The 13,491-nt window shown below is 36.6% G+C and overlaps 1 protein-coding gene across 3 annotated transcripts in view; it reads left to right on the top strand.

Moving 5' to 3' along the window:
* LOC124406594 overlaps nt 1-13,491 on the top strand; it is a 112,911-nt gene that overhangs the window by 6,623 nt on the left and 92,797 nt on the right. The window contains exon 1 of one of the 3 annotated variants that reach the window (XM_046882043.1): nt 3,243-3,450. The exons of the other annotated variants lie outside the window; for them this stretch is intronic. Within the exon in view, the coding sequence (XP_046737999.1) occupies nt 3,361-3,450 (90 nt within the window). The 5' untranslated portion in view covers nt 3,243-3,360. Of the gene's footprint in view, nt 1-3,242; nt 3,451-13,491 lie in introns of those variants that run through there. 3 annotated transcript variants of the gene reach the window in all.

The raw sequence follows: 13,491 nt of genomic DNA, 5'->3' as shown, positions 1-13,491 counted from the left end.
CTCCAAAAATCGATACCATGAGAAAGTTGGTTTGTGAGCTGAATTGGATCGATTTGCGTCGCGTGTAGACGAAACTTGCGGCTATATAATTTCACGCCCAAGTCACCACCCTCGAGTGCTACGGCTTGTGACTTCGTAGGCCTGCTGCATTGAATAGAAAAGTTATTTTTTAACAGCAGGCGTAAACATGGTGAGGTTAGACGTAAATCTGGGTTCAGGTGCGTGAAGTAGGATCAATATTTCAAGCAGGAGTCCCTGGAGCCCGAAGCCAATCGTGTTTCCGGCAAGGTGTTATCCACGTCGGGTATAATCTTTTTAGTTATATCTCCAAGTAATTATTACCGCACTTCAACTTCAAGCGAGAAGTTACCTGTCTAGCTATTGCATCGTTTATCAAAAGCGCAATTATACATGTCTAGACTAAACCCGTTCTCGTCTTCGATATTATACAGGCTTAAAGAACAACCAGCTTGACCGCTTTCATTCAGTTACCTTGAGCTTAATTTTATGACAGTATTTCTGTAATTCAAAATAAGAATTGTAAAAAGCTTCACTCACTTAGAATCAGGAGAACAAAGGTCAGAGTTCACTTTTGGATGTTTCTCAACGCTCCTCACGATGATCCTCATTTTTGATTTCTATTACTGTTCTACACAAAATATCCATGGATGTTACCAAATATTTGATTTTCCCGCTTATAATGAGATCGGCAATCGTTTTAAGCGTATATCAGCGAATCTCAGAAACGCCACTGAGTATTTCCTAACTTTTGAAAAAGTAGGCAATATACATATAATGCCCTGAATCTATAGGGTTACAGATTTCAGAATATACATGTTTAAATATATGTGATGGCCAATTCGATAATCGATCCTATTCTGCTTTTCGAATATATAGCATAAAATATACCAAAGATTAGATTATATCAGTTCAACGTACCTATACCATTGAGATTCGAATCCAACAGATGTTCTTATAAACGTGCCTACGTATACGGTATGCATGTAGGGTTTCGCTACGCAGAGTTTTTATCATCGGGTGCTTCACGTTTGACTATATATCATAACTGGCACTGTTCCCTGGAGGACATATCTAGTGTCGCAAATACCACAGGCAAATGTAAACCGTCCTAAACCAACTGAAGTTTCGAAGTCTCTATCACGACCCTGAAGAGACTTACACCCTGCCATTGTGCAGAGATCTCCGGTTCCATCGAATGGCTCGGACATTCAACCGAAACCGCAGGACCTTCTCCTGTTGTACCACCAGGACCGAAACTACTCTGACAAACCTTAACCCGTATTTGGCTTGTCAGTCAGCTTTGACTCCGGGAGATTTTGCCTCCTCTGTAGAGTTACGAGAAAAAGGCTTCCGGTCAGACGGCCGGACCCCGAAAGCTCGTGGAAATTTTTCTACCCCCGTAGGTTCTGTGTTTAACATCCGGTGTTAGATCTAACAGCGTTAGAATCCTTGAACCAATACCGCGTTTGGTTTGGAACAAACTACAAAAAGTGTTTTGCTCCGGCACTATTCAAATCACATAATGAACTCAGATTGTAACCGATTGTATTTGAGAAATTAGTCTGCGCGTTAGATATAACTGTATGTCAGAGAATTTTTTGTTTGATGGATAGAAAATCGCTCGTGATTGTGCAGCTCAGAATCAGTATACGTCTGCATGACTCCTTTTTAGATTGAGTGCATTATTGGCATTCTTTGATTCCGTACCACTACGCTACGCTTTCACACCTGAAGACTTGGTTTTTTTTGTCTCTGAAAGCGCATCTTGCTTGCAAAAAATTGCTTTCAAATTCATCAATATTTCGAATTGTATCTCCCTACTGATATCGCTTAATGGCTCGATCGGTAAGATGCTTACAAATTATTACCTATAGAAAAATGAATCCGTGACTGGTAGAGCACAGCAAAAGAATCAATCTAATAGAGAGTTTCGGTCGTAGAGTTGGCACTCCTGCAAGGAGGCTTCGAATCCAATTCCAAATTTGAAAGAAGTCGCCGACGATTGTGGTTGTGGGTTGATGTCAATTTTATTAAAGCCACGGATGAAACAACGGCGTTATCCGATTTAGACACTTTTCCCGATGGTCAGTTTAATATAAAGTTATAATACGGTCATACTCTCCGTAGAAACTATGTTAACCCTTCGTGTTCACACCTCCAAATTCCATCACGGTGGTCACACTGGATCGATTATACTCAGTCGGTTTTCAAAAAGGTATTATTAGCACTTGTATTACATTTTCTTGTACCTAACTACATATATTCCGATAATTTGATATTGAATGGTGCAATAATAAATTCGTCTTGAATGGACCAGCATGGCTAGTTTAAAAAAATGGACAGTCTAAAATTGACTTACTTGTAATCAAACGTCATTTCGCTTAGAAGAAAATGGAGAAAAAAAATTTGTGCCGTGAGAGTGTTTCCACACTGATGGCCGGATTCGTCATATCGATGCCTTATATCATTCAATAAACTAGTTTTCATTGTACGATTGTGGAGTATTTAAGATAAAAGTTAACCAACCTATATGAAAATTAGCGAATTATTTTTTTTGGAAAATTAGGATAACTCATCGTAACTACTTTCATAATTTTTTATCTTCATAATTCTGTATTCAAATGATCAGGAATGATTCTTCGAAGTATATGCGGCATTGGAATGATGAATTCGGCTATCAGTCTGCAAAAACTCTTACAAAACAAATTTCTTTTACATATTTTAAATTTTGAATAAATAGCTTTTGGACTAGGTTAAATTTTTTGAAACCAGTTTTACTGCTCCTCGAACGGTGTTATTTTACTACCAAAATATAGTAAACCATTATAAATTTTTACGCATCGGAACAATATTCAAACCCTTATTCTAACGATATTCATTTCACCAAAATTTCCCAATATAACAATCAGAAATTAAAACTTTTTCGTTGCGATCTTTTCCAAAAATCTTTTCCCCTAGAACCTAACCTAACCTAACCTAACACCGAAAATTGCCCAAATTTCCAGTATTTCTTAGGGCAAATAATTTTCCAGCGTTGAATCAGGTTTCTGTGCCGTCGGATGTCTTTGGCTGTTTCACAGCACCTCCGACAGACACTTTAAAGGTACATGCGAGACGGTTTCATCGATCGGACAGTGGGTAGCTTGGTCCGACGTTAGTTGGCGCTGAGGGCGTCGCTACACCATCCCCACGTTTCGGTTCCGTTTCGCGTTAACTGCGAAGGGACGTTGCGATGCGAGACGATTCGACGGGCGTCCATTGTTGCTGTCGCTATAGACACATTGCCGGTTAGCCTAGTACGACGCCGTCGTTGCATTCGGAACGAACCACTCTCTCCTCATGATTCCGTACTCCACGTGCCTGTGTTTTGGAGGGCGTCGCGACTCCCGTCGTTGGGTCGTCGTCAACGACAACCTCTGTCCCCTGCCGGTAAGTCACACCACCGAACAACAAACAAAACTACAAATCCGAACAGATAAACCAGCGTATTTACAGCCCCCCCCCCCCCCCCCCCCCGCCCCGCCACTCCAATAGAAAGAAAAAAAAAAAGAATAGGAAAGCTATTCCGCATAGATGATTCTACAATTGATTTCGGATCAGTGTAGTCATGACAACCTAACCTAACTTGTATAACGACCCTCATAAGTAGGATATTGACCCTAACAGTCATCTATAGGTATGTGTGTAAGTAATATTCTTTTTATACACCTTATGCCGGGTTGATTTTTTAGACTTTCTTTCTAAAGTATGTTGCTATACTTGAATTTTTTTGTTTTTTGGTTCGTCAGTTCGGAACCCAGATGGATACGAATCTAGGATATCGCTTTATGCTTTTATGTAGGTATACATATATGTGTAGGTTATCGCGCTGCGTAGAATGATTTTTTTTTTTTTTTTTTGGAGTTGCTACAGGATTTGAGTCAAATCTACCAGAAACGTTATTGACATCTATTCTTTCACGGAAAGGATGGGTGATGATCATTTATTCGTCAATTGATGGATGGTATGATTTTTGAATGGGCTGCTCCATACCCTGTGTCTAAAATAAAAATTTACGTATAATATATCAGAATAAAGGGTGTGTCACACGAAATGGCAATGCGAGCACAATGCATTATTGGTTTATGCACGGAGTATGAATAGTGTCGATACATTGATCACCCTTACAAAATCATTTAGGGACCATTGGTTCTGATTGAATCTACTTTTTCCTGCAATGCAATCAGCGCAAATCAGAGTCGGTGTTAGTTTCCTTAACTTGAAAGAGCCGGTAGGGGTTTGAGTCTTGCTGATTAAAAAAGTTCAGTGTTTTTGGGACACTTGATTGAACTTGTTGTATTTTCCGAAAAGCGAAGAACAACCGGTTTCCTTAAGACTTATCATATTTTTCTTTCGAATCTAATGTAATTATGCACGTACCTACAGACGTGTTGAATAAAAAGTAGACACTATGAATATATTGTGTCTGATTTGGTGGAATATCGTTTCAAAGTTTATTGCAGTTGGGAAACTTGTAAAAATTGACTTTTGGATATAAATTTTCTTTTAAATCTAAATTGCAAAAAGTCTTTTATCCTTGTACAATCGATTGTGTTGCGATGAAAAAGTTTTAAACCGTTGCGACACAAATCGACATTCAAACAATTATATGCTACTGACAAATTTTATCGTCTAGCCAAAGTCAGGAACATTCTTTAGTCATTGGATTTTTTATTCCCAGAATCTTCCGTGAGAAAATATTGCTTAAACGACATCCGCAAGTCTTTGAATATCATTGAATACATGTATGTATTTCATCTCATCTACTCATCAACATGTTGCTCATAGCATTTTTGAAGGATGTCTTCAAAACTCGGCAGGTTTCAAATTTCGATGAGCACGAAGTCACGTGATCAATTAAGAAGTATTTACCAGATTCCATCTCATTCGTGCCTAAAATATCGATTCTTATTTCAAATTTCGTTGTAATGTGATCGTTCTGATGTTAGAAAGTTAGAATTATAACATTAATTGATCATTGAATAATTTATAAAATAAAACCTCAAAGCTCGTCGCGTAGCGAAATAAATAGATGGAAAATCTGCGCAATATTTATTCAGCCCTATAGATAATCAGAGCGCACTTTAATAGCGAGATCATTTTACAAAAAATTTCAAATCGATCCGAAGTTTTAAGAAAAAATTACATTCATTCTTATAAATACTTTTAAATCGGCGATGCGACACCATGCTCAAAACACCTGAAATTGAAACGGACTAATCTGCGAATTAGAATGTCACGTCGTGCACATATATTGCCGTATCAACTGTCCTTTAATGCAGCTCTCCAATCTGGCTGATTATATGGTTCGGACCATTCCGATTATCTTGCTTTAGTATGAATATGCATCACATGCGTGTTCGTACCTTTGATATTGTGGAGTGCAGATCGTTATTGAGTCACTTGAATTTCCGTACAAATTATGTATACTAGACCGAATGGTGGACAAGCTGAGAAAAGAGCAAAGTGTCGATTAAGTCTCTCTTTGTTACTCACACAATCCTGAATGACAATCATGGTCGGAATTTGTTTTAAGAATGAGACAGCTACAGGCGCCGTAGCGCAACTTTTTAAGTCACCGAAGTATATAAAAGATAAACTCAAGTGGTTTAACTTCTCCAAATTAATTCGCCGCGAGGCTTCGTTACGTCTTTCACGATCATCTTCCTCCCAGTCAAGTCTTGTGTGTTACGGACTTCATGCCGGAGGCAGTCGGAACTTACGAAGATGCTACTAAAACGACGAAAAGAATTTTTTTTGCCCCATAATTACGTCGCTCATGTTGCTCGTAAAATCTTTATTGACCCGGACACTTTCCTCAAACATTATACCTACACGTACGCAGATATTCAAGGCATGTGACATCAAACTAAGAGTGTAAGATGAGATCGACCCCAACCACGTACATGCAGTTATACGAGGTCGAAGAACTCGTCTCGCCTTATAGCTTAATGTAATATTTCGACAATTCATTCTGTCGCTCGTATGAAATACAGTGAGTAAGTCTTGGTGCATTTAAGAAGATTCGCCGGATCGTTGGATCAAATGAAAGATTGAAAAAAGTCGTCATAATATGTTGTCATTACTTGACGAATAATTTTACTTTGATTAGATAATTTCTCACGATTTCTCAAGATTACGAAGAGCCTTCTGCAATCCTAAATAATTTCGGAGATTTGAATGATGTCGAGATCATGATGCCTCGAGCGAAGCACCCCTTTATCATACATTTATCTTCTTTTGGCATGCATGTAACAGCTGTTAACGTACGTGCAGAATTCCGATATGCGTGTTGAGTGACGGTTAATGAAACGAAATTGAGATAAAAGCATATCATCAGATTTATCTGATAGTATTGAATCAAACGTGACTTTTTTATTCGTGATTTGAAACCGTAAATAATTTAGGGTCACACACGTCGTAGGTATGAGTTCACATGTAGGTAAAGCTACATTTGTTATTATCGACCGAAAGTTTTAATTATACGAGGATCGTCGTGTGTGCATATGAGATGAAATCACCCCACCTTGTTACTACAGGAATATACGTACCTACTATTGATGTTTACTTTGGCTGAGTATTTCACGTGATACCTACAAATACATTGTTTCATACGCGCCGTCGTCGTGTAGGTTGTATGGCCATATCTCTGGCCCAATTAATTGACTTGTCCCGGCCACATTTCGCCCAGATTATCTCAATTTTTTATTCAACGATCAAGCCGTGCTAATTGTTGTTAGGGAGACTTTCAGTCGACTGTAACATGAAGCTGATTTATTCCGGTTGATTTTGCTACCGTATCGGTATACATTGTCTGATAAACAATACTTGCTTATCGAATTGATTTGTTTAATAACATGTTTTACAGACATTCCAAGATTCATTCGCACCAAGAGTTTTTTTTGTGAAGTACCAACAATAGAAAAAAATGGTTTCAGGTTGCTATAATTTATGATTTGCTATAAAAACATAACATATTCAGTGTATCTGCTATAGAATATTGTATAATTGTTTGGAAAGTTTTTTTTTTTTTTATTTTAATCCTTATTGAAAATATCACACCTTAATTATTTATTTCGGTGAAAGGTGGAATAATTTTCACGAAGCCAGTTTTATCTCTAATTAGTTATGAGACGCAATCAACTTTAAACAAGCTTACAGATCATAATTGTGTCACCAATTTTTTTGATGTTTTTGAAGAGATCTAGATCCACTTGAAAAACACGCTTTCTCGTTCAAAGAATTCCATCAGATCAGTTGTTTGCAACACGTGATTGGTTTACCTGTGCTCACTCAATAATGAAACACGAACGTGACGCAATGTTTGTTTGTTTGGGTTGTAATTAGTAGGAAGCAATGAAAGAATGAGAGAAACAATTATTCAACTCCTCTGGCCCTCTTACGAGATTGTACCTTGTGTTTTGGCCATTTCAACGTGCGTAACTCATCAGCGAGATACTTTATATAATTAATACCGAAATCGCTGTAATGATATGGTGAAAATTCGTTTATACGCTGGCACTGCGAACGGATTGTTCTAATTTAATGGTTACACTGAAAAAAGATTTACTTTACTATTTGTGGAATATAACCATTACTTGAATTACTTGAATTACTGAAGTTTTACGCTGAATAATGAGTGTCTGGCAAGAAAATCAAATCACCGATGAGAAGAGCAGTGTTAGGTACCACCGATGACTTTGTGTAGTTAATTAAATAAAAACTATTGGTTACATTACATATTTTTTAACAAGGATGATTTTTTTAGGTCCAAAGAAAATGATTTTCTCTTATCTTCCCTTCACGTGTACCAATAAAAGAAAATTAAAAATCTTACATCAGTACTGGAATCAAACTGATATACGTACATATCAAAGGTATCGGTGTGTAATTTTGTGAAAAGTACTTAAGTTGTGTGTAATTCGTGTCTCGTCAGTTCTACCATTGTTGCAGTACCTACGTAATTTCTACGCCAAGCAATGTCAGTTCTTTTCCATGCCGCAGTGGCAGACAAGAATAGAAGAATTTTTTCACCTGTCCAATTGTTTCGAAAACTTTGAATCGCTGAACTAAAATTTAAATCAAAAAAGTAATTGGATTCCAAAGTTTATTGCCCTGCGGCGTAACCTGCAGGGCGGTCCCGAGTGATTTTCGACGGTCGAATTCCAATTCACCGTTTCAGTGTCCAACGTCAAAGCTGCACGAAATGCACAAATTAAATTGCATCCTCGCAACGTAGAGGAAGTAAAAAAAAAAAATAAAAATACCTCCTCCTAAAAAATTGATCCTTGCCCTCTTAGATTTATCTTACCCACTGTACGAAATTTTTGTGAATTATTATCGATACTTTTCAGTCTTCGTTTTGCAGCTGAATTTTAGTTAATGCATTAGGAAATCTACGATTTATAATAACATTGTTATAATATATTCATTTATCAAATCAATTATAAATTTAATAATCAAGTAGCTGTTTAACTTTGAACGTATAAAGTAAAAAAATTTTATTCACCCAATTCTCAGTAAGGAGACGCTTTATTAAACTTTGTTTCTCTATAATAGATACAGGCTCCGTTTTTTTTTTTTGAAGAGTTCGATACTCTTCTTGCGAGTAATAAACTGTCAATAAGTTGCGAAATCTTTGATTGGTTTAACATTGGTGAAAAACATTAAGTGCAGACTGAATTTGCATTTTTTCCATTAGTCAAATTGCAAATTTGAGCATTTACACAAGCACAGGCAGAGATATCGATCTATCGAAGTACAAATTCCATATATCCTGTCAGGTTTGTCAAGAGCGGCTGTCTTTCATATCCGCAGTGATTTCCACGGTATAATAAACGTCATTCATGTGCGTGGCTTCATCACGTCGTCCTATTCATATTACCATACCGATTTTCTTATTCTTCCGGTAAATCATCCGTCCGAGGAGGGGAACCTTGTGGGGTAGATGATTAAAATTTGAGTGCACATTCAGAGCCCGGATTTCAGAGTTCAGAGTTCCGACGAAGCAAGCACTCCGAGGGTTTCCTCAGCTATAGGCTATAGCTACGGGTATTAATATCAGCACAAAACTGGTCAACTGAAACCAACGAACAGAAGTACCCACTCGGATAATGAGTTCTCATTTCATGGTAAAAGCCACTCGTAACTCCCTTTTGAAGTTCGCCCGATCGTTTTGTACTCGTCAATGTTATCGATGTTGGACAGGGTCCAATTATATTAATTATAATAATTAATTTTATTGAGTTTTTTCGAATTCTTGAAATCCTCATCGCTCGCAGGAAAGTTTTTCACGCGGTATCAGGTTTTAACATCAATTAACACAATTGGATGTATCGGTGAATCGATTGTACGTTATATATCAGTTCGACACGATCCTGCAGCCGATTATCATCGAACTGAATGATCCAAAGACCAAAGGCTTCTATCCGCGGTATAAAAAGATGGTGCATTCGGCTCGCATGCGTTCATGTTTTTTTTTTTAATGAACTTGGTGTGATCAGCAACTGCCGATCTTGATAGCTAGAGTCAAGTTTTGACGATGAAGCTTTAAACCTTTAACTTTGCCATGTGGTTCAACTTTTTCAACCTTCTTTGCTTCGCATAAAACTTTTTATGCATTCTGTTCTATGATTCTACTTCCATAGAACACTGTCGCGTGTGTCAGGTAATAATGTCGAGGTGGATTGTGACGTGCGATATCGAACTTTTTTATCCGATTCTAATAGTAAAATTTCTTGAGTCTTTCTCAGGAATTTTAATTCAAATGATCCTAAAAACATTAGAATCAAATCAAAAACATCAGAGTTCTATCGTTTTGAGTGTTCTAATTATAAAACCTCTTCTCAAATCGTTCATATCTAATTAACTTATATCGCTAAAATTAGTTGTTAGAATCATTTCTATCGCATATTTAGGAATGGCTGATTTATCCTTAACTCAAATCAGTCCGCATTTATATTGTGAGATATATCGAGTAGGTACAGTGACGTCCATGAATGAAAGCGAATCTACCTCGACTCTCGACTTTGCGCATGTGGATGAAATGGATTATTTTCCTGGCCGATGGATAAAGCTTGTCAGATCTTTGTGTATATGCGATTGGTGAAAGAGAACGATTGAGCGAATTTTCCTCTTCAACGGTCACGCGCATTGTTCGTCCTTGAGCTTTCCAGATTTTGTCCTCAAGATCAGCGGCAGATATACCCTCGGGGGAAGGACCGAATTAGCTGAGGGAATCTGCACGCTGGCAGATTGAAAATCTCCATTTAATATTCAAGTATTACTAAGCGTCTGCATTATTTCACGAATAAGTCAAACAGCTCGTCTGCCTCGCTCACCCTTAATTGAATTCATACCGATGATTTCGCGTCTTTTATCATGTACTTGATGTACGCGACTCCCGAAAGGATTGAAAAAAATTCTTTGTATTCGTGTATCACCGTATAAATGCAATAAACTTAAAATATGAGTTTATATGCATTTTTTTTCTTCTTGTAATTTCAAAAAATATTTATTATTTGTTACCGAGTATCGACTTAACAGATTTTAGAATATCGACGCACACGCTAAATTGGTTCTTTTGTTTTTGCATATCAGTGTTTAAGAAGTCCAATGAAATTCTCTTGTAAAATCTTGATTAAAAATCGGCGAAATCTGAATGAATGAATGAATGAATGGATGAATCCGTTCAAGCCCCTCTGAAATTAACGTCCTTGTGAAATATTCTCAAATCCCATGTAAACTCGTCTGATGAAGTCTGGGTAATGAAATCATGTGATATTTTGTTTAAACCCCTCGGTGAAATCTCATATCAAGAGTTGATTAACCTCTCGAGTAGACGAACAAACAAAGATAGATTTACTGGCTTTTTGGAGTAAAAGGGGAGCGCTGAGAAGAATAATGTCAATCCAGTCCATAAGCCGTATCAGCCGGATTAATGGATAAACTAATATGCTCGCGATAGTCGGACTGGAGGAGGTGAATTTCGAAAACGATTCTGCCGACGACGCGTTGCCTCGCAGCCGTTGCATCGCGTAGCGTCTTTCTACAAAATCCATTTACCACCGTAGAAGTTCAACGCTTATTGGCACGTGCAGAACCGACCGCAGCTTCGAGCCAATAAACATCGATTGCATGCGGTTACGACCCAAAGGTCAACGATGGCTTGCTAAATTGTCGCCATTCTCTAGATTACTTCGTCAGCGAGCGTATTACAATTCAACCGCATACCCACATCGAATAATTTTCGTATTTCTGCGAGTCTCTCTCTCTCTCTCTTGCAGCTTAGAATTAGAATCAGGTTTCAACATTTCAATAAATACTTAGTCAAAGCTAGAGGAATTTCTAGTCGTGCAGGTCACTATGCATTCCCCGATTATTTTTAACTTTTATCTTGTAGTTAAAAAATGAGTATAATTCTAACAATAAGTAAGAAATGAAAACTAATTTTCTATATTATGTACAGAGTAATTATCTACCGACTGAACGGTCAGTCGTCTGCTATAGTTTAATGCGCGTGCGCTAAAATTATAGAGCAGTTGTTTGTCAGGGTGACCAACATTCATAATTCAGATGCAGGTCGTCACGATATATGTAATCTCAAAAATTTTTATAGCTATCGGTGTTGAACACAACTGTCAGTAATGACTGTAAATATTTTTAAGTTTACTTTCATACGGTTGGTCGCCTGCATGGCAAACAGCTGCTTTCGGATTGTGGCACATGCGCATTAAACCATGGCAGACATCTGACCATTCTGTCGATAGATAATCACTATGTATATATAGATATTTAGCAAGTACGTCTATGTAGTAAGTCTTTATTTAATTCATACAATGCAGCGAACTAAACAGTCAGATTTTAAGTGTTTTATTGTTTATTTATCGACTCATGCTATTCGAAGTACATATTAAAGTCGGGTTCTTGCAGATTTTTTTGCAACAGTTTTTTTTTTTTTTTTTTTTTTTTTTTTACAAATACTTATACCTACTGGGTGAAATAAACGAAGACTTGATTTTTATTTCACTATTATACAAAATAGTAAAATAAAATATACAGCAACGTCGCTTTACTACTTGATATATACATATATCTATACACAAACATGTAACGTATGTATGCTGGAATCGATTACTCAAACAGTACAGACGTCATTTTTTGCTATACATATTTTACTTCAATAATGTATAAAATTTACTCACCAACGATTTGGAAAGAAAAAGAAAAAATTAAAGCAATGAATAAGTGGTGGTTGGTGATTCGTTTTAATAAACACAGTATTTATATCGTTACGGGAGATTGAGGAGTATTGACGAAATATATAAAATTTAACGTTATCTAAAAAAATAAATAATAATGATCGTAGTAATAAATTGACACAGCCACACAGGCTCTTAATATATTTGCGGGTTTCACTTTCAACCTGTTTGTCATTGGAAATGAGTTTTTTTAATATGTGTAGTGGTTTAAAGGATTTTTTTGCTACATCATTGCGTCATAAACTGTATATAGAAAAATAACACTGCAATTTATTATACAGTTACATGCATAGAAAAATTGATTAAATTCACGAACATGAGGGAAAATATTTATCTAGTCACTGTTACAAAAATTATTTCTTAAATAGAACTATTTGGCTTTGAATAACGTTTGACAATTTAAACGTTGCTGCCTGTTGTGAATACACTCATAATTTTATGTGAGATCAACAATCATTTTCAGCACTTTTTATATCGTATATGTCAACTGCTATTCCATGCCATTCAAAATGTAGATACTTTGCCTTAAACTGAGTCCTAAAAACTTGGAATTTGGTAAAAGAAAATTCACGTAAAAAAAAAAACCTTGCTGGACGTTTACTATCCGAAGATTGGAAAAAAATCACTACGACTCAAATGAATTTCCTATACATAAGAAAAAAAAGTAACCTTGATTATTTTCAAACCCGGAATAAAATATCTGATAACTTCTTATCCCAGTTAACTTTTCAAAGTGACGACATTATGCATGCACAGCTACACTTTGAACCTTTCGTAATTGCTCGTTAGTATTATTGAATTATTCATTTCGTTAGGTAGAAACGGCCTCACCTCTCGTGTATATATATATATGTAATCTACGTACCTGCATCGTATAAGTGCTGCTATTCCTATCTCGAGTGGGATTTATTTAGTTTTAAACATTTTTTTCGCAATTTCTCTCAACTTTCATCGGATCACTGACATTGACTTATCAAGCGCCGTATCCTCCGGAGTCACTTAATGTCAAGGAGGTTGGCTGATTGGCTAAGAAACTATTTTGTTTATGAATTTTATTACGCGATAGACGTACGTTGAGTATTTATCAAATTATTATAATAGTAAGCTACGAAGAATCTTCTTAAAAATGTAGAAATAGAAAATACTAGGATTATAAACAGAAGATTACATT

This window comes from Diprion similis, chromosome 6 (assembly GCF_021155765.1).
Source record: "Diprion similis isolate iyDipSimi1 chromosome 6, iyDipSimi1.1, whole genome shotgun sequence".
NCBI classification, from domain to species: Eukaryota; Metazoa; Arthropoda; class Insecta; order Hymenoptera; family Diprionidae; genus Diprion; species Diprion similis.
Note: the sequence above shows the minus strand (reverse complement) of the source record. Positions and strands in the feature narration are given on the sequence as shown.